The following is a 22,187-nucleotide window of genomic DNA, read 5'->3' as shown; positions in this document are numbered from 1 at the left end:
GATTTGTGGCCTTATTTATTTCTGTGTGCATCATTACTCAAAAACGGATGAATGGATTTGAATGAAATCTTCAGGGAAGGTCAGAAATGACACAAGGACCAAGTGATTAGATTTTGGCAGTGATGCAGCTTATAGTCTGGATGCACGGATTTGTTAAAGATTTCTGTATCATTGTGAGATAGCAGCACTGTAACTATGACAACAAGTGAACACTACATCAGCTGCCTGCTGATGATCACATGATTGTGATTCTACTACAAATCCACCACTGAGGACTTATCAGGACGTATCCATCAGAACTGATCCAAGGAACAACTGAATAATTATTATGGAGGTGTTTCTGAGTCTCATCAATTCCTGCCGCCCGCTACATATTTAAGTTACGTGATTCGGTATCTGTATATAACGTACACATGCAGAACACACCTGTGCTCAGCGCAAGGTCATTTTTTTATTAAAGATTTCACCTGTAGGATATGATGTAATGACTAAGCAGCCTTGGTGGAGAACTGCACTCTCTGATGGCTTTTCTTCTTTTATTTTTTGCAATGCAGGTTCATTATGAGTAGATAATACAGATCTTAAAATGTAGATATTGCACAGATTCTGTTGATAATATATAGAATCTCACCTCGTACGTTGGTCTTTTGAGTTTACCAAAGTTCACCAGTCTCTGAGCTGATACTGTTTTTGCTGACTTTGTTTTTGAGGCAGAGCAGTCAAATGAATTTCAGTGCAACAAAAGTCATGTTTTCCTTTATGAGCCCTAAAAGTGTTCCAAAATATTTGTGAAAAATAATATGATAGTCATCGAAAAATAAACACACTGACTACAAACCACAACTAAATTTAAATTCGACAACATTAAACTCCAGTCTGATCTTCATCAGGCCTGAATGCTTTAAAACACCATTATTAAGAGGACAAATAAAGTCTTATGATGGGATCCAACTTTGCCTCATTGGTAACCGGCCATCCCACTGGGACCAATCTGTTTGTTGGTCCAGTGGTATATTTATCAACCCCCTGTGCTTCTCAGTGGCACTGATATCCTGACGACGTGGAGTCTGAGGCACGAATAGATGGCTGGATGGATGGATTATTTATTTGTCAGGGGCTGAAGGTCGCAGCATTTCAGTGCGAGCTGGCATCAGCTGATCTTCCCAGAGATGGAGAGACCTGAGTCTTTATATCCCAGACCCCCTGACACGTCTCATTATACATGTCTGATTTGGTGAACTTGAGGCACTGAGTGGGTGGTTTCAGTGCTCACAATGCAGAAACTCACCACAAAGCTTCTGGAAAGACTCAACACAGCTCACTTTAATTTAGGTCAAAATTAGTTTACGCTACAAGCATAGATTTCTGCCAGAATGCAGGAGATACGCTCCCCTCGGTGTTTAGAAAATGTTCATTTTTCCTCTCCAATAAAAACATGAAAGAAGCAGAAACCTTCTTGTGCTTTCATTACATGTCACAAATATCTCTGATAGCATTGCCACTTACTAAACTGCTTTCCAATTGCCAACAAGTCATATATTAGAAGGGATGCATCTCATCACCATGGTAACCCAGAAAACAGTGAAGCTTCAAGTTTGCTATCAAAGCATTATATTTCAGCCCCCATCTTTTATTAACCGTAACATGTTCTTCTACATCATAGTGTTACCAGACTGGGAGAAAAAGATTTTCACCCAAAAATTATTTGAGGTTGCAGTTTAGTTGTGTAGTAACGTAATTCCTGGGGAAAAGTGTTTTATTCAAAAATGACAAAAAATCACCCATCCCTTTCTCATACATCAGGGGAATAATTTGCCTAATCTTCAAAGGTCTTTTGGCCACAATGTTCCTTAAAGAAATGTGTGGGACTAAAACTTCCAGGTACTTAATGCATAAATACTGCTATAGACTCTGAAGGCCCCGTGACAGTTATTATGGTCAAATCTGTGATTATCTCTTCAAAACTGTCTTTGACCAAACGCTCACAAAAAAAAACTTTGGGAGCTACAAATTCAGTACATAAGAGCAGCCAATCAGGTCAATATATAATTGTGGGACTTGTTTTTTTATCATAGTTGACATTTTTACTGTTTTCAGGCCTAAAATCAACATGGCCGCCTATAACCTAACAAAACATGGCATTTTTAGAGAAAGATTCTTCTAAATATTACATATAATCATATACAATTGAGTAAAACTAAAATGTAACATTATTTCTAAAGATATTGTAGTAAACCTGTTGACTACTTTATATTAAATAAGTCAGAAAGCCTTGGAGTCTGGCCAGTCTTTTCTTCAGGAGGAAATGACATCATGTGGAGCAGGTCATGTGATCTGGAATTAACACACTTCCTTTAGATGTGTTTTTGTAATGGGGGACTTAGTGGAAAGGGATTTAATTTGTTATTTTCTGTATAAAATTTGATATATTGTCAAAAAAAGAATTATCTGTCATGGTTATCTCAACTTAATAAAAAGAACACAATCCAAACTATTTCTGAATTAACTCATTTTATTATTGTTTAGCTAATTAGAAGGTGGTTGGTATTAAGTTCAGACAGTTATTTAGTTGACATCTTAGTGATATCTAATTATTTTTTATTAATAAGTGATTGTTTCCATAATAAATAATTATGGAATTTGTGAAGACATGATCATAATGAACATAAAAAACAAGAGTTTTTTTCTTTGGTTTTTTTTTACTTTTAATAAAAATGTATGCAAGATACATCCCATGAACTTCAAAACTCCCTCAATTATATACTGACCCAATCATGTATCTCTGCCTTCAATTTTTTTCTATTTACTTTTTCACATGGGCTGCACAGTAGCTCAGTGGTTCACACTGTCACCTTGCAGCTAGAAGATCCCCGGTTCATGTCCCAGTCTTCCTGGGATCTTCCTACATGGAGTTTCCATGTTCTCCTGTACATGTGTGGGTTTTCTCCAGGTTCTCCAGCTTCCTCCCACAGTCCACAAACATGCTGAGGTTAACTGGTGATTCTAAATTGTCCATAGGTGTGAATGTGAGTGTGATTGTTTGTCTCTATGTGTAGCCCTGTGATAGACTGTTACCTGTCCAGGTGAACCTGTGATAGACTGTTACCTGTCCAGGTGAACCTGTGATAGACTGTTACCTGTCCAGGTGAACCTGTGATAGACTGTTACCTGTCCAGGTGAACCTGTGATAGACTGTTACCTGTCCAGGTGTCTCCTGCCTTCACCCTCAGTCAGCTGGGATAGACTCCAGCCTCCCATGACCCTGATGAGGACAAAGTGGTGAAGAGATATGGGATGAATGGACATTTTCACATCATAATAAAACATACATTTAGCACACAATCTGTCCATCACATATTGATATGGGACATTGTGATACAGATTGAGATCAAAATTTCATCAGATCCATCTTTCACAGTTTGTGTTAAATTAACATTCTTGTTGTTGTGGTCTAAACATGGCTTATATTGTGTTTCTTTCAGTTTACTTTTATTTTTCCTCACACATCTCACACTCTGATGTATTTATTATGTGTTTTGTCTGCAGCTGGAGAACTTCATTCAGAGGAGCATGAGGCGGGACGTTGCCAACATACAGTCACATGTCGTTCACAACCAAACAGCGACCATGCTGGAAATCGGGACGAACCTCCTCACACACACAGCAGAGCAGACACGCAAACTGAACGTGGTCGAAGCCAAGGTAACAGACCTGCAGTGTGGTAAACCTGTCGCTTAAAGGCAGATGTTCTAGGTTCATCGTCATCACTATCATTCCTACATGCAGACTAATCTAGCGTTATATTGTTACTTTCCACTACTTTCCACTACGAATTTCTGCATATGGAAGAATCTGTACAATATTCATTTGCAAATTTCCCTGCCATGATATTTCTACAGGCCTGTCGTATCTTATCGTTATCGACCTCCAGGTGCTGAACCACACGTCTCGGATAGAGATTCAGCTTCTGGAGAATTCTCTGTCCACCAACAAGCTTGAAAAGGAGCTGCTGCTACAGACGTCTGAGATCAGTCAGCTGCGAGACAAAAACAGGTAGAAAACACATCAATTCTCCTTCAAGCAGGCTGGGAAATTATTCATTGATTCTGGTCCTTATTTAGGAATTAGTTCTAGGAATTACTTTCAGTAAAAATAAGAGGTACAAGAGTGACCTTTAAATGTTGTCCTTGAGTGATCACATTATCAACTAGAAAAGCACTCAGAGAGCTCAGTACTCCTCCAAGGCTGCTCAGTCGGACTATGGTTTCCAAGGGATGAAATCTTTAAACACTTTGTGGTTCACAGTGGCTGATTTATAGTAGGATCACAATCATGTGATCATCAGCAGGCAGTTGACGTAGTGTTCACTTGTTGTCATGGTTACAGTGGTGCTGTGCCACTATCTAGCAATGGTACAGAAATCTTTAACTAATCCGTGGATCAGACTATAAGCTGCATCACTGCCAAAATCTAATCACTTAGTCCTTGTGGCCTTTCTGACCTTCCCTGAAAATTTCATCCAAATCCATTAATCCGTCTTTGAGTAATGTTGCTAACAGACAGACAGACAGACAAACCAACGCTGATCATCACATAACTCCATCAAGGCTCTGCCTCCTTGATGGAGTAATAAACATGTACAAAGAAAAGATTTAGTGATTTGCCCAAAGTCTTGTGTGTTGCCTTTATTATTTTCATTAGCAGTTATTAATCCACTGATAGAAGAGGTACAACGTTAATGAACAGGTGGAGTGAATAACACCGATCATCTCATTGTAACGGCATCTGTCACTGGGTGGGATGTATGAAGCAGCAAGTCAACAGTCAGTTCTTCAGGTAGCGTCTACCTGAACACTGTTCACCCCTTCATTTCCCGCTGGCAGTGGACTCTGCTGGACAACGGTCCTGCTTCATCACAAATGTTGTTCAGGAATGGTTTAAGGAACATGAGCAACGGTTTAAGGTGTTGACTTGGACTCCACCTCCCTAAATCTCAGTCCTGTTGAGCGTCTGTGGCATGTCCGATCCATGGCGGGTTCTGCTGCTGACGTCTTGGTACCAGGTACTGCAGGACCCCTTCAGAGGCCTGAGTAGTCCAGACCTCAGTGATCAAAGCTGTGAAAGAAACTGTGAGAAACTGTGCTCTACTGGTTTTAATGGTGTGGCTGACTGGTGTTCAATAAGGTTACTGTATTCACAAGTGCAGACGCAGGAAATGAATAGACTGACTGGAACCAGGTTTGGCTCCAGATTAGTTGTGATGCCACAAAATCATAACATACATCCAAGTGTCACAGTGAGATTTAGAGGATAAGCTTTACTTCTTCAGCATATGAATGTAAAGCTGAAGCATCCAACTGAAGTAACAAAAATCTGAGCACATTTTTGAGTGAAGGGGTTTTTGCTTGTATCTCCCACTAATGTCGGCACTGTTTATGCAGCGCAGCAGTACATGTTTATGTTCAGTCTTTACAGTAGCTACATATTTCTGTGATTTCACCCTGAGACAGATGAATGCTGAAAACACATTTTTTAAAATTCTTGACACAAATATGAATTGACCTCGATGAAGAAAAAGTTTGTTAGCAAGACTATTTTAAATACGAACGAGTCATCCCAGAAGGTGGAAACACGTCCACAGCTGCTGCTGGGAGACGCAGCAATATTTGGAGTCACAATATCTTCAGTATTTTTCATTGTGAGGTGAAACATGCAGAGTAAATGATCAAGTGTGTTCTGTGTTTACAGGAACAGATGTAATGCAAACAGAGAGCCTCAGATTGTATGTGTCTGTATCTACACCACCGGTCATCCAGACACTTTCATGTTTTCCATGAAAGCTCCCACTTTTATCCATGAGCTAACATAACTGCACAAGGGTTTTCTACTCATTAGTGAGCCTTTCAACACCATTAGCTAACATGATGTAGCCCCCCGCGACCCTAATGAGGATTAAGCAGTGTATAGATGATGGATGGATCACCTGCTGGTTTGGGTTTTAAATCAAAACTCAGAAATTATTAAACAACAAATAAATAAACAACAAAATCTGAGATGTGCAGCAACATTCAGTGTTAAAAAGCAGCTTTGTTTTTTTCACGGTTTGTGTCGGTTCTTTTGAAAGATTCTTACAAGACATGTTTTACTAAAGTTTTTAGGTATGAGGGCTTGTTGAGTTTCTGTATGCACAGTTTCATCCTAAAAATCAAAATGTAGCTAATTTGTGACAAACTAAGACAAACTCAGCCTGTTAACTATTTGCATAGTGAATTCTTGAGATAATCCTGTGGGTTTTTGATGAGCCTTTATACACATTTGAGGTTGGAAAATATTCTCAGCCAAGAAGTGTTTAGTCCTTTAATTTAGCTCAAAGCGTTAAATCCAGACAACAACATGCTGCTGAGTAGACAGCTGGGTATTTTGTTCTAATACTGCATAGACATAGATAACTAATTATTGTGAAGAAACAGAATAAGTATTTCTCAGCTTGTGTCAGTAAAACATCCAATAAGACACAATCTGGTACAGGCGATGTGTTAAAAAGTTAAAGGTAAGAATTTGTGAAATCTTAATACCATAAAGCCCCACACACTCTTCCAGTTCACATGCCTTTGCTATCAGAGTCTAAACAACACATCGTATACACATACTGTCTGTCTGGAATCAGTCTACACATGCACACACAGTTAATGCACACACAGTTAATGCACACACAGTTAATGCACACTTTAATGCACACGCTGCACAGACCGCAGCACCGCAGCCATCAGCGACTCCCCATCAGTCTGCATCACATTAAATAAAGTCTCCTCGTTCATGTGCAGGTCAGCATGTTGAAGTGATCAGCAGCAGCAGCAGCAGCTCATCATGTGTTTCAGCTCTTAATGTGACCAAAGTCTCACCTGCAAATGTACAATAATATCAGTCATCAGTGCAAAGAAAGCTGCGTGATACAGACTGATGGAGTTTCATGTCAGCTACACTTCAACACAAACTGGACTCCTGCTTGTACAGTGTGGTAGAACAGATGTTACATTACAGCTGTGGATGTTAACATGCTATTATCCACACAATCTAAATCCACCTGAAATCTGTTCACCTTTTATTTAAAGAAATTGGGAATATCTACTACATAGTGTGGTAAAAACAACTCTTTCCCCATTTAATCATGTTCCTAGACAATAAAACTGCAAACATGTTTGGGCCAAACAAGGCTGGACTTTCACCCAGAAAACTGGAGTTTGTGTCCTGATGTAGACAAGAGACCACCAGTCTCAGAATTAGGTTTTGTTTTCTCCTGTGTTTACTTTCACTTTCTGGTTAGCTTTAGGAAAACATCACAACATTACATGCTATCGTGGTTCAGTGCAGGCATCAGAGTTGCTTCTTTAGTTTAAATAGATTAAATGCAGCCCTTTCACTCCATGTTTGAAGCTTCTCCTCCTCTTTCTGGGTTATCAAGATAACAAGTCCATCTACGATAATACTAGTCAGCTAAAAAGGTGCAGCAGTAAAGCAGTAAAGAAAAAAAGGCAAAGAATTTGTGATATGTTACAAAAATATGTTTTCCTCAAAACATATTTGAGAATGCAGTTTAGTTGTCTAAAAGTATAACTTTGTGGAGGCCTCTAAACTTCAGAGGTAGGGACATCAAGCCAGCTGATGGTTTGGGTCTCTGCTCACGAGGCCTCCTGGACCTGTCCGGCTGGGAGGAGACCTCAAGGGTAGACCCAGACCTCTCTGGAGGGATTACAGGTCAACTGGTCTGGCAGTGACTCAGGATCCCTGGGAAAGCTGCCATGCCCTGTTTAACCTGCTGCCACCACAACCAAGAGGAAAAAAATGGATGGAATTTGAGATCTCTTCATTTGTGAAAACTAACCCAGATCACTTTAGCTATCACTGCGATCCAGAGTGAAGCATCGAAACAACTCAACTATTGGATGGATTATCTTGAAAATTCAATTCAGACATTAACGTGCTTCCAAAATGTTTAATCTATTTAATCCAGTCCCAACTTCAGGTCAGCATTTTCATTTGTCCAATACTTTGTTTTATGATCAATAACTAGTGTGCTTCGACCCATACTCATATGATTTGTTGAGCTGTAATATACAAACTGCTGTTTGACAGGTTTACACTCAACTTTTGGATGGTTTGTTTTAAGAAAATGTAGCCACACCAACAACTTCTCTGACCTGGTGTCAGCTCCTTGTAAACGCTCAGTAATAAATACGTCAGACCTGTTAATCTAAGTTGGGCCAATTTACAGTTGTGAAAGCACAGAAATAGTTTGAGTCTGCTAGTGTGGTTGTAGACTTGGTTGTATCAGAAGCTCATTTGAATTTCAGCACATTTTTCTCTCAACCTTTTGCTTCTCTACACTTTTGACACGGTTTAATGAAAACTAGTGTGTCAGACCAATGTAGCTAAACTCTTCCTTAAAGAAATAACTTACTACATTCTATTATACTAAACTGATAATATGAAGTACTCAGGTTTTTAACAAAATATAGTTTCCTGGTGATGACCACCAGCAGATAGTGTTTATTTAACACATTTCCACCATGTAACTAATGTAGTTACTCAGATCGTGAATTTTTCTGGGAAACATTAGAGGAGAAGGCTAATTTTCCCACCCAGAGTGTGAACTGGACTTTCAGCCACTGTCAGTGTCCCACATTCTCTTCTGAAGCTGCTGCCACTCCTTCATCAGGTTTCATTCATTTGGCTCGCATGTTGTTGTTCTAACTGTGGGTTGGAGTCTATTTTCAGCTGCTGCACTGCTGGTTCAGCTGGAGAGATCACCAGAACTGCAGTCTGATCTGGCAGGAAGAATGATGGTCGGTTATTAATCTTTATTTGGCTGTTATAGCTTCTCTAACAACAGGGAGTAATCCAGAAGTTACAACCTCTGCTCCATTACAGACAGATTTGTGGTACAAATAGTTTGGGTTTGAGTCCTCCTTGTGCACCGCCTTCATATGTAACAGTCTGATGTTAATACGAAAATCAAGCTGCCATCTTCTGCTTCTTAGTGATTTAATCATTTCATGCATTTCCCAGACAGCTCTTACCTTTTCTTCCTGTGCTGAAACATAATAAATTAGGTTAAACAAAGGTTTGGAAAAGTGAATTAATACTGTAGTCATCAGCTAAAATGAAGCAGTTTTTGAACATCAGAGTTTCAGCAGCAGATAGACAACTTTTCTCTTGGCTTTGAGAACAGAACACACACAACGGTTTGGACCGCAGGTTCCACCTGGAAGTTCTTACAATGGAAACAACCTATAGTTGGATTTCAGATGCTGGAAAGTACTGCTGCTTATGTTTAAAGAAAGCTTGTATGAAGCCTCTTTCTGTTTTTAAAGCTTCTTCAAATGATCGTCCATGGTCTAATGTTAAAGATGTGCAATGCTAAGTCAAACCATGCTACAAACATTTCTTTTACAGTTCATACCAAAAGTATTCACCCCCTTGGAAGAACTGGAAGAAGGCTCTTCAGTCTGATAAGACCAACATTGAGCTTTTTGGCGATTGGATTAGATGCTATGTTTGGTGGACATCAATCACAAACACACCATCCCCACCGTGAAGCATGGTGGTGGCAGCATCATGATGTGGTCAGGCTTCTTGGCTGCAGGCCCTGAAAAGCTGGTAGAAATAGAGGGTAAAATGAGTACAGGAATGTAAATGGAAATCCTGGAGGACAACATGATTCTGTCTGCATGAAAACTGTGATGTGAAAAGATTTGTTTTCTGTAACCTGATGGAGATTTAGCACTTTTACCAAAAAGAAAGGAGTAACAGGCTGACTGAGGCCCAACTCAGTGCTGTAACTGCAGCCAAAAATGCATCTATGCAACACTGACTTAAAGGAGGCGAATAATTATAAACTCATTTATTTTACATTTTATAGCTTTGTTTATTCTCATTACTTTGTAGAAACCTGTTTGCACTTTGACATGAAAGTGTTTCTGATTTTTAATATTTAATTTTTTTTGCAAATTATATTGACCATGAATCAAAGCAATAGAAGGGGAAAAATTCCATGGGAGTAAATAATCATTATATGCACTGTTTAGGGGAGTCAGATGTCCCAAAGGGCAGTTCAATACAACATAACATCTTTTGTTGTTAAAACTGATAAGCTTGTTGGCTTATCAGTAAAATGTCAACCTCAGTTCTACCTTTACCTTTGACCAGTTGAGAACATGATAAATGCACAGGGATATTAATAAGACAGGAGCGTTTCCAGAAGTTTATGAATCAGCTTTAAATGGAGTTCTTTCTTTTATCTCTTTCAGTCGTTTAGAGAGTAAAGTTCAGATGTTGGAGTCTCAGCAGAGAGGAGAGCTGGAGGACATGAGAGTGGAGAAGAACCGACTGCAGGTACAGCCAGCAGAAATTACATCTGTATGTTTTACAGCCAAACAACATCATCAACAGGGCTGCGTTTGTACAGGTGTCTGTGTATGTTGTAAAATTAATCTTGTCAGGACAGAATGTTGACATTTTTATGTTAATTAAATCAAGTACCAGCATGGATTTTATGTTTAAAAGGCCACATCTGACATTTACAAGCTGGAGCACTCCTCGGTCCTGACCTCATAAATGTACATTTTATAGATGTAAGCATGCAGAGGACTTGTTTTTGTACCCAATTGAAAGACATACGGTGTGTAGAGCTGTACTTTTCTACAGAGCAGTAGTGCTGCATTTCTGTTATTGCAGTCAAATAATTAGCATGAGGAAATGGTGTCAACAGGCTGTTGTGGCACATAAAGAGCTGTAAGAGAACAGTCTTAGAGGCGCTATGAAGAGAAAACAGTGAGAAATGTAACGTTTCACAGACTAACTATAGAAACAAAGGTTGCTTGTTGGTTTTAAATGTTCATGCTCCCAGTACAAAGTGATGAAACAGTCATAAACTTTCTCCTCTCAGTCTGTCGTCAGGAATCAGATGGCAGCGATCGAGGCTTTAGAGAGGCAGCTGCGAGTGGCCAGCAGCAACAACAGCGCCCTGCAGAGACAGCAGGCCCAGCTAATGGAGTCAGTCCACACACTCATCACCATGGTGGCCAGTACTACAGGTACACACACTGTTCTTACTGCATGTTTACATGTAAAACAATGTGTAAATACCTGCTTTCAGAGTTCACTACATTGTATTGTGTGTTTGTGTGCAGGGTCCCCTCCTCGGACACAGATGTGGAGGGACTGTGCAGATGTTTACAAGGCTGGTCACTCTGTCAGCGGTCTATATCACATCTACATGGGAAACAGGACTGAACCTGTGCAGGTAACGTCTCACCTGCAGGTGGAAGTTTTAAATAAAATCTATTTTAATCATTCAGGGCAAAGGTTGAATTGCTTCCTCTAGTAGAGTCCGGAACAGCCAGTGGATGTTTAAGAACTTGACCAAAAATAAACCCCAAACCTTCAACACACTGGTATCGAGCCATAGTCTGATGATTTTACTAGTCAGACATACAAAACCTGTCAAAAATTTTAGGACACCCCAAGTGTGTTGGGGTTAGTGTCAGAATAAGAACTCTTAGCGTCTTATTCTGACGTCTTAGCAACGGCTTTCTGCTGCAACTCCAAGTTTTCTCTTCACAGTTAAACTGAGACTTCTTCCTATGATCACTATGAAGCTGATTGAAGCTGTTGTCCTCTGAGCTCCTATCACCAAGCTGTTGACTCTCAGAATCTAGTCTTCTGATCCTGTTGTGGCTTTGGTTCTTCCAGACCTCTTCCTGTCAGAGTTTCCTCCAGTTTCTGAGCCTTTTGATGGAGAAGAAAACTGGACTGACTGACACCTTGACTTTCTTCACAATTTCTCTGTAGGAAAGACCTACATTTATAAGTGTTATGATGGTCTGTCTCTCTTCTATTGTTAATTTCCTTTTCCTCTCCATTTTATAGCAACACACTACTTTCTGCAGTACAATCCTGTTCTAATAATGCTCTGGAGGGTTCCACGATGTGTTCCATCACTACTTTATGCAGACAGAGGAGGTTGGAAGGAATCTAGAAAAGTTGGGACACCTGTAGGATTCAGTAGCACCAACTTTCAAGGCTTGATCAACCTCCATTTCTGCTGAACAGCTTTAAATTGTTAATCTATTTCTGTTCCCTGAAAAAGGCATTTTTGTATAGTCCTGAAATGTACATTATTTTTCAGTTTTGGGTAACTTTATATTTTTTTTAACCTCTGATAGTTCACCACTTACCTTTAGACCATTTCAAGCTCTTCACTGGACATGAATCATTTGAATTTCAATAAAAAACTGGAAAAATTGGAGCGTTCTAAAACTTTTGACAGGTAGTGTAGATTTAATTGTGTGTATGAGAAGTCCAAAAGTGTCACACCTAAAATTAAGACTAAAGACTGAAGGATAAAAAAAGCAGTTTTTAGATAATTTTCACTGTTTTCACTGTTTCCTGAAGGTGTACTGTGACATGGAGACAAGTGGTGGAGGTTGGACGGTGTTCCAGCAGCGGTTTAATGGCAGCGTAGACTTCCAGAGGAGCTGGCGGGAGTACAAACTGGTCAGTTTGTCTAATGAGACGGATTAATTACCATAAACTAACACTGTGAAATAAAGTCAGCTCATAGTCTCTCCTCCTCCAGGGTTTCGGGGATGTGTCAGGAGAGCACTGGCTGGGGAATGAGGTTTTACACCTGATGACCAGTCAGGCCCAGTACTCTCTGAGAGTGGAGCTGAAGGACTGGGAGGGAAACACTGCCCACTCCCAGTACGACCGCTTTACACTGACCAGTGAGAGACAGCAGTACAGGTAACAGCTGCACCTTCAATACAAACACTGCTCACAATGACACCAACCGGTCTCACATTTACTGATGTTCTCTGTTTAAATACAATGAAACAAGTGCTTCAGTGTTCTCTACATTTCAAAGCAAAATATATGGTGGTAGTCAACCAAAGAAAATCTTGATTTTCTGAAATCATACCAACTTTTCAGTTAAATAACTAGTCCCAAGGGAAAAACAATCAGCATGGCTGCAGATCTGCATTAGTTACTGAGTTCACTCTACCTGCTAGCCTTATTAGCCTCAAGAAATTATAAATAAGCATAAAAAGTAATAGTTCTTGTGTTGGTGATCCAGCACAAGAACTATTGAGCAATATGACATTGACAAGTTAGCTTTTTTTTAGATGATCTACTGTGTTGGTTGTTCAGCTCTGATATGCAAATTGCTGTTTGTAGTAAAATACACTGAAAAAAACAGTCACATAATTAAACTATGTACTTTTTTTTGCAGATTTACCGCATTTTGTTAAATTACAGATAATACCTTTTAAAATAACAGACATGTTATTACTCTGCCAAAGAGGCGGAGCCCCAGCAGAGATTTGTGACAATCTGCGTTGGTGTGTCTGTCTGTCTGTCTGTCTGTCTGTCTGTTAGCAACATTACTCAAAAACGGACTTGGATGAAATTTTCAGGGAAGGTCAGAAATGTCGCAAGAACCAAGTGATTAGATTTTGGCAGTGATGCGGCTTATAGTCTGGATCCACGGATCTTGTAAAGACATCTGTGTCATTGATAATGGCACAATGTCACCGTAACCATGACAAGAAGTGAACACAACATCAGCTGCCTGCTGACGATCACATGATTGTGATCCTACTACAGATCTACCACTGCAGACCTATCGGAACATATCCGTTGGAAATGATACAAGGACTGAGCAGCCTTGGCAGAGTACTGTGTTCTCTAAGTGCTTTTCTTGTTAATTCATACATTGACTGGAAAAGCCAGGCCAAAACCAATAAATGTTTTTATAGTGTTTGACAATAAAACTGCAGTATTTTTTTTAAATGCTGTAGCTAACAGTATTGAGACAGACAAATGTGCATGTACATTACAGTAGTAGGATGAACAGTATAACCAATATGAACTGAATGATCAGTATATTCAGTACAGACAGTATGAGTTATATGCAATATGTACACAGTATATACTGTACAATTACTAACAATCTAAACATAACAGAAATGAAGTAATGTTTTCACCATCTGTAAAGGGACTTATGAAAAAAAGGATAGACATGGCTGATGAGGACCTTTCATTTGCATATTTCACACTACTTCCGTTTGATTAGTGTGGACCTTGCAACTACAGTATGTACATGACTGTATAATGAAAGCAAAATGATCATGTGGTGGAGAGGATGAATATGAAATTCTGGCATGTGGAATCTAACACTGACACACACACACACACACACACACACTTGGACATGCGTGTTGTGCATACAGTCACATCATACACGTTTGTACACTTGTACATGCATTACTTACCAAATATATGTCCACAAAGATCATTATAAGGTTGAATCGTGGATGTCATTCATCAGGTTGTATCTGAGAGGCTACAGCGGTACAGCAGGAAGGCAGAGCAGCCTGACCACACATGGGACCGCCTTCAGCACCCGAGACCAGGACAACGACAACTGCGACCACTGCAAATGTGCTCTGATGCTCACTGGAGGTAAAGCTTCTGCTGCTCTTCTTTAGCCCCAGCAGGGTGCAACAGCTCTCAGGTTCAGTTTTGGAAATATTCAGTGTGAGGAGAGACAGGCTAAGATACATTTCTGAGAAATAAATTCACAGAACACTGTGGAACATGCTCTATTGAACATCTTGTTTAATAGTGTGGAACCACACAGCTGATAAGAGTCAGTTGTTTAATGAAAGTTCTGATCAAATAGTATCTGCCTGCCACAGTAAATAAAAAATACTTTAGGATTCCCAAAAAACATATTTTCTAGGCCCAGAATAAGTGGTATTTTCCCAAAAGCTCTGGTCTCTCTGTCAACATCTGTCACTCGTCAGTGCACTACTCGTCACCTTGTGTCAACGCCAAGACAAACAGCTCTTTAGCTTCCCCTTGATGGGTTGTGATTAAGTTAATCATTGTGGCAAAACCTCGAGCTCTGAGGAAAAGACTCCACCATTAGTCATTTAAAATCGCAGTAATTTACAGAGAAAGACGAAGTACAGAAGAAAAAGTGACGGAGACGACATGAGCAAAGAAGGAATGAAGGAAACCACTCATCCAGTTTACCCTCAAGGAAAAATTCAAGTGTAACTATGAAAATTGCTCTTAAATTTGGAAATAATGAGAGCTGTAATCAAAAACCATATTGTGTTCAGGAATAACAGCATCATTTTCAGACACGTGTCGCATAATTACAAAGTCAACAGAAAATGGATCTCACTGGATGGTTCTGCGTACATCTGAGGTCTTTCTATAAGTCACCAATAAAACATGTTTTCTGTTTATGTAGGATTTAGAATTGTAATGCAGACTATTACACATTTTAGGGATATAAAGTAAACTGTGAAAAACAAAAACTTAATGCACCAGATGCTCAGTGTAACTGGAACTAAAGCTTGTAGCTGTATTTTGCCTGATGTTAGGAGACATAATTAACAGGTAAAAACAAACTGTGAGAGCTGAAGAAGCTTCTTGGATGAGAGGTGAAACATCTGTAAGAACCTAAGACAGAACTCAGCTGTTTTTTTATTGAAACTCTTTGGGAACAGTGATCACATCTTCCTGACAAGCAAACACAGAGTCAGTTTGGCAGGATGAGCTCACAGTGTTTGATTTGAACACCAGAGGCGGCACTTCATTAGTTCTTCAGGCTTGACCACAGTTTGTCCATAACTTTAAAGTAGTTTTAGTCGCCTTAACTTTACCAAACCCTAACCACAGGAGTGTCCAGAGTAACAAAGTGACATCTTTGATGATGAGAACATGTTGATCATTGAAGCTGAAGCTGAAGTGATGAATGAACAGTAAGAAGAGAAAGAGAACCAGCGTGAAGAACAGTGACAGAGCAGGTTTACATTGAGAAACAAACAGAATGGTGGTTGAACTATACAGATGTTTTACTCACCCATCAGCTTCTCACTGATAAAATACTTTGTTACAAGTCAATATTCTAATTCTGTTCTTCCAGTATTGTCCAAATACACTTAAAAAGTACTCATTATGAATGTAGTTCTATAATTATTGACACGCCATTGTGTAGGGATCACTAATGTTGTCATGGGGAAAGAAGGAAACAAGGGAGGAGAATAGATGAGAGGGGAGGAGAGAGGAGGAAACAAGAAAGGACAAGACAGAATAGGGATGAGACAGGAGAAGAAATAATATGTGAGAGGATGAAAGATGGAAGGAAACAAGGGATGAGAGGAGATGAGAGGGAAAAAGAGAAGGTGGAGAGTAGGAAATTGGAAGAGGACAGCAACAAGTTAGCTGAGAGATGTGGGAAATGTAAACAAGAGAGGATGAAACAAAAGGCAGACAAGACAGGAAGGTGAAATGAGGAAACAAGAGAAAAAAGGTAAGGAGAGGAGGGGAGGAAGGATGGATGAGCAGAAGGAGAGAAAATGAGAATAGCAGTTCAATGAAACAGTCAAAGAGAGAAGAAACAAAGTAAGGATGGATGAGTAGAATATAAGGCAGAAGAGGGACACAAAAGTGGATGAAATCAGGGGAGTGGATTGAAAAAGAAAAGACGAGAAATGAAGGGGAGCAAGGAGGAAACATGAGAACACATCCCTTTCCTCTCCCTCCCAGTGTCACTCCTTTGCTTTCTTTTCCCTCCTTCACTTTATTCTTTACATTTGTTTTCCTCCATCTCTGTAATCCTCTTTCTCCTTGTTTCAGCTTTCCTTTCTTCCCTACAATCATCTTCCTCTTTCCGATCTCCTTCCCTCCTTCTTTGTCTACATCTCATCCTCCTCATCCTTCTCTTCATCCTACTCCCTCTCTCTCCCTCTGCCTCCATCAGGTTGGTGGTTTGACGCCTGTGGTTTCTCCAACTTGAACGGTATCTACTACACCGTCGGCCACAACATCAGGAAGCTCAACGGCATCAAGTGGCACCACTTCCGAGGCCCCAGCTACTCCCTGCGCTCCACCTCCATGATGGTACGACCCTACGACTTCTAACCCCTGCATTTCCAGAATGGTTTGGTCCACGACGTCTGACAGCAGCCCAGAATGCCTTCCTAATGATGTGCAACCTTGAAATAATTCCCCTCCACCCTTTGGATCCAACATGTGCAGCCATGATGGTGAAACTCCACCTCCATGCTCTTGCAGCAAGTTACTTCACTTGAACTTTGTGTGCCGCTTCTTGACCAGGTCGTAACTGAAAATGAGAACCAGTTCTGAACTAACTTACCTGGTAAAACAAAGGTTAAATAAAATAAATAAATATTTCATATTTCTTGACTCTGGACTTTGTGTTCATAATCCTCCCTGGATCCATGAGGGATGGATCCTGCTGGAAAACAACTAATTCACACTGGTGCAGATTTTCAGTCTGTCCTGGAAGGAACTCAGTGCTTTTCTTGTTTGTACCAAACAGCAATCCATGTCAAAAACTGCAGTTCACTTCAGGTTGGCTCCAAAAATGAGTCAGCCCCATAGATACCCATGTTGAAATGTCCAATGTCACAGAACGAATAAACATGTTTACAGCCTGGGTATCTGGAACTAATCTACACATTTGTAAGAACTGTACAGGTGTTGATTTTTTTTATATAACTCACCCACTAAAACCGTATTAAAGCTTAAAGTTATGCATAACTTTGAACACTGAGCTGTTTAGGAAAGCTATGGGTGCCGTCAGAGATACGGTCTATGGATTGTACACATGAAAAGTGACAGAAATAGTGTAAAGAACAGAAAAGATATTGGAAGAGAAGATCAAACACACTGCATGAGGTGGGCTGGATTGTACAGAAACTGTTGGACATAGTGTCTCACCTTCAGCTGGTACTTTGGAGAGGTTTTGGGAGAAGACTTTAAGACTTTGGAGCATCTCTTGCATTAGAAAAGGTATGATCACTACAGGTGTGATTAGAATACCTTTCCAGTTTCAATCACCTTAAACCTACAGAGCATCTGCTGAAGGACTCCACGAGGATCACTGACTGGTCCTTGTTCTTTGAGGAGCATTTCAAGACAATATTAAAATATCTTCAGATACACTCTAGTAGAGCTGGAAGAACTATTCGATGAGTCAATTGATTATCTTGTAGCTACTTTGATATTTGGTTAGTTGTTTCCAAAAATTGAATAAAGATTAATCATGGTAACAATATTCTTCATTTACAAAACAACTTTGAAAGCCTACATTAGAAAGAGCTTCACATAGGGCAGCAATTCTAAGATCAGGGTAGTAGACATTAAAGAGACCATATCATACTTTATGGATTTTCCTCTTATCTGAAGTGTTTTACGTTTTGTACGTGTAAAAAGTCACAAAAACCAGCATCCAGGGAGTTATTACCTGCTTAAAAGGCCTCATTTGAAGTCCAGGCTTTTCCACTGTTGCTTATCTACATCATCATATAACACATTTGCATACCGTCTCCCTAGCAACTAGTTTAAACTCAACCAGAGAACGAGCAGCTTCCTTTCAGGTCTCTATCATTTCCTCACTAAAGCTGTTTCTTTTAGGGAGATTTGGGTTCCAGTCTGTAAGAAACATTTCCTCGCTTTAATCAGGGTGGTGTTCTCAAAGAGACAGAAGTCAAACTACAGCATTTCAGACAGAGTGAGCAGAGGTGCTGTAGCAATGTCCAGTGTGAGAAAAATAATGTGTTTTAAGCAATAAAGAAACGTGCTTTAGACCCAAAACAGAAAAAAAAATGATCTAAACTTGTTAATGTGAACAACATGGCCTGTTTAAAACATATTAAACCAGCATGGTGTAAAGAAAAAATCAGGAATAAGTCTGACATGAAATTCTGTTTTAAAAGGAGATTTAAGAGAACAAATTACACTCTTGTGGCCCCTGATTACAAGCACTTTTATTCCCTCACATTATCAGCTGGGCACCAGGAAGAGATAAAATGCCTCAGCACAATGATCTCAGACTATGTTGTACCAAGAGGTCAGAATTATAGCATGGAGAGAGGCGCTGAAAAGTCTCTGAAGTCATCAATTACATCTTAAAACCTATTCTCAAACATCTTGGGAGCCCCTGTAAAGAGGCTGAAACAGGAGTGACACCTCTGGTTTCTGGTTAGACGCCTGGCAGCTGAGTTCTCTACAGTCTGGAGTTAATCAACAGATTTTCCATTAATGCAAGTTAAAAAGTCTCGATAACAATAAAGGACATGAAAGCAGGAAAAATAGTCAGGAGAGAGTGTTGATTGGAATATTTATAAGCTGGTAAAAACACAGTTTCACAGTTTGTGGTGTGCTGCTCCAAACTTTAAAAATAAAAATAAAAAATTACTTAAGCAAACACCAAGATTCTTTACAGCTGGCGAATTATTTTCCAGCCAACAGAAAACAATTATTAGCAAACAACACATCAGTGTCTACTGTCGCATTAGAAGCTGCCATTAAGACACTCTTTGTGCAGGGTGTTCAGATGGACACTGATGTCATGAAACATGAAGTGGAGGGAAAGGACACATGTGATTTGAGGTCCTGTGATGTTAGTGTTTTTCTCTTTGTGTCACTCTACAGAAGCAGACAGTCTCTGGATTATTTCTGTTTCAGGTTAAAGTAACACACCTGATGGCACCAAAAAGAGACTGACCAGGACACTTCAGTCACACAATGAAAACTGAAGCAAGAATAAAACTTATTATGAACACAGCTTAACATCAGGTGTGATCAAGAAGTTCAGCTTAAGTGTTCATGATTTCAGTTTAGCTGCTGTGTTCTTTAATATAGTCGTGTGCAGCTAGACATTTTTCCCAGTGTTCGTCCATTAAAAAAAGATAATATTAACCATTTGCAATAATTTGAATCTCTTAAACTGTTTTATAAAATAGCAACCCTTCAACCTGAGTTTCGATGTGGTGAAGAGGAAGACTGGTTGAGGCTGAGACTGAGCAGCTGAATGAGATAATATCAGTTTAGTGCATTTTTAACCTCCTTTCGACTCTTAAACTGATGAAAACTGTTGCAGAATTGTTTGATTCTTTCAGGAGCATGAACCATAATGTTTACAGTTCAGTTAGTCTAATTTATGTTGGTACAACAGTCCACAAACAGTCTCAGAACTTTTTGATCAGTTTGGAAGAGACGCCTCACAGTCAAAAGTGCAATTTCAATGAGAAACTGTTCTGAAGCCAGAGTCTGGACTAGAGTGAGTACACATATTAACAGACAGGTGGAAAGTGACTTCATTTAACTTCAGGAAGACAGAAAAAGAATCCGACTGATGTGGTGACAAGTTGAAGTCACACTGAGGACTGATTTCATGACTAGGATGGTGTCCAGCCTCCTCTGACCGTCTCCTGGTCTTCAGCTGGTCCAGCCTGACTGGACATGAACCATGTTTTCTTCTTCACTTTGTGGACATCTGAGTCGCTGACGTGGATCATTTTCAATGCGTCTCCAACTCTGCTTAGTGTATGCAGTGTTTAATAAATGAAAACTGATAGATGGATAATATTAGACAAGGAGTTGGAGAGACAATTAACTTTTAAATTATTATTTGGGGGAAATAAAAATGTTCCTCTGTACCCCTATGGAGATATTCCATTAAAAATCAGCTGTTTCCAGCTACAATAGTTATTTACCACATTAACAATGTCTACACTGGATTTATCATTCATTTAATGGTATCTTCATTGAAAAAACTGCTTTTCTTCCATAAATAAGGACATTTCTAAGTGACCCCAAACCTTTGAACGGTAGTGTGAATGCTTTGTAATTTGACCAAAGTAATTATTTAAAAACACACTCCTGCTACTGTGAGCAGCATGTGTAGTCTTTTAGTTCATGTATCATTCATTTATATGTGCATGTACTCTCTGCTAGTGGAGGACCAACTATTCAATGGCAGAAATCCATCCAGTATTCTGCTTCTACAACCAGCAGAGTGCTAGTAGATTCCAGTGCAAGCTCAATTAACATTAAAAGCATGGAAGATTCCAGAGACAGCAGTACTGTGTGCTTGCTTTATTGATTTAAGGTCAGCAATGGATCTTATCTGAAAAAAATAAACTAAACTGTCTGTGCTGTCTGTGCTGAGTTATCTTGCAGAGGAGTGATCTTAGTAGATGTAATGAAAATTAACGCCTCAGCTCGTTACCATATCATGCTTCAGATTTGTTTGGAAAAATCAGAATGCTTCACAGTGATATCTCCTGAATGTAACACATTTCATGATTACATGTTCTTCTTAGGACCGAGAAACCAGCCTTTAGGTGTGCACAACTCTAAAGGAACCAATTCACATTTTGGGAAATTGTGAGAAAACTGATTCTACAGCCTGAGCTCAGCATAAGGACTTGAAACAGGGGAAGTTTTTGGTTTCATAGGTAACAAAATCCACCTATCTGCACCTCACCCCTCAGAAGCCCACTGATTCATGTGTAATATCCAAATTTTAAATCTGTACACAATCAAAATTGTAATAAAGAAAAAGAAGAAAGAAAGAAAGAAAGAAAAGTAATTTATGCTGAATTATTTTTTAAGATCTCTGCAGATTGTCTGACAACATGTAAGGTCCTGGGCTGTAGAGGTGCAGACTTTAATGATCCTTGACTGAAGTAAAAGTACTAGTACAGTAATGTAAAAATACTCCAGTGCAAGTAAGAGTCCTGCATGGAAAATAATACTGGAGTAAAAGTGTATAATTAATAAAAAGCCCTGGTTTGGACCCTCTGACCGATACTGAATAAACTGAACATTTGTTGAAATGAAACCGTGTGAGAAGTTTACAGGAAATAGTCGTTGTGTGGTGACGCTGTTAGTAACTCTTAAAGACCTGAAACGTGATCCAGACGACACTCTGCAGTTCCAAAATGTTTGGAAATCCCTGACTGTCTTTAACATTGTGTTGCATCTGTGTTAAATTATCTATTGTTTCAAAACAGGATGGTAGAAAACTGTCAGACAGAGGAAAGTACAGTCATTTTCTTTGAAATGTACTAGAAAATGGGCAAATGAAGTACACTAAAAAATGTTGTAAATTTTATGGAGAAAAACTGTCAAACCATGACAGTAAAAACCTGTAAACTCTGAAACAGTTTGATCCAGTTTATATAACACTGAATCACTGTAAATAAGTTGATCAGGAGAAAACTGTATTTTTTTAAAGGTTTTTTCATTTTCCTACTCTTGCACAGTTATTTAATATGTCTGTAACATTCCATCCTGAA

At 39.4% G+C, this 22,187-nt stretch overlaps 1 protein-coding gene across 2 annotated transcripts in view; it reads left to right on the top strand.

Moving 5' to 3' along the window:
- Positions 1–17,283, top strand: part of angpt4 (angiopoietin 4) — a 72,299-nt gene extending 55,016 nt beyond the window's left edge. Inside the window, exons 2-10 of one of the 2 annotated variants that reach the window (XM_023270050.3) lie at positions 3,547–3,702; positions 3,932–4,053; positions 10,308–10,392; positions 10,946–11,093; positions 11,190–11,302; positions 12,454–12,555; positions 12,638–12,804; positions 14,390–14,523; positions 16,838–17,283. In XM_023270050.3, coding sequence (XP_023125818.1) covers positions 3,547–3,702; positions 3,932–4,053; positions 10,308–10,392; positions 10,946–11,093; positions 11,190–11,302; positions 12,454–12,555; positions 12,638–12,804; positions 14,390–14,523; positions 16,838–16,998 — 1,188 coding nt within the window. In that variant the 3' untranslated portion in view covers positions 16,999–17,283. Of the gene's footprint in view, positions 1–3,546; positions 3,703–3,931; positions 4,054–10,307; positions 10,393–10,945; positions 11,303–12,453; positions 12,556–12,637; positions 12,805–14,389; positions 14,524–16,837 lie in introns of both variants that reach the window. The other variant, XM_035948046.2, reaches the window with a different exon arrangement.
- The last annotated feature ends 4,904 nt before the right edge of the window (positions 17,284–22,187 follow it).

This window comes from Amphiprion ocellaris, chromosome 5 (assembly GCF_022539595.1).
Source record: "Amphiprion ocellaris isolate individual 3 ecotype Okinawa chromosome 5, ASM2253959v1, whole genome shotgun sequence".
In the NCBI taxonomy this organism is placed as follows: domain Eukaryota; kingdom Metazoa; phylum Chordata; class Actinopteri; family Pomacentridae; genus Amphiprion; species Amphiprion ocellaris.
Note: the sequence above shows the minus strand (reverse complement) of the source record. Positions and strands in the feature narration are given on the sequence as shown.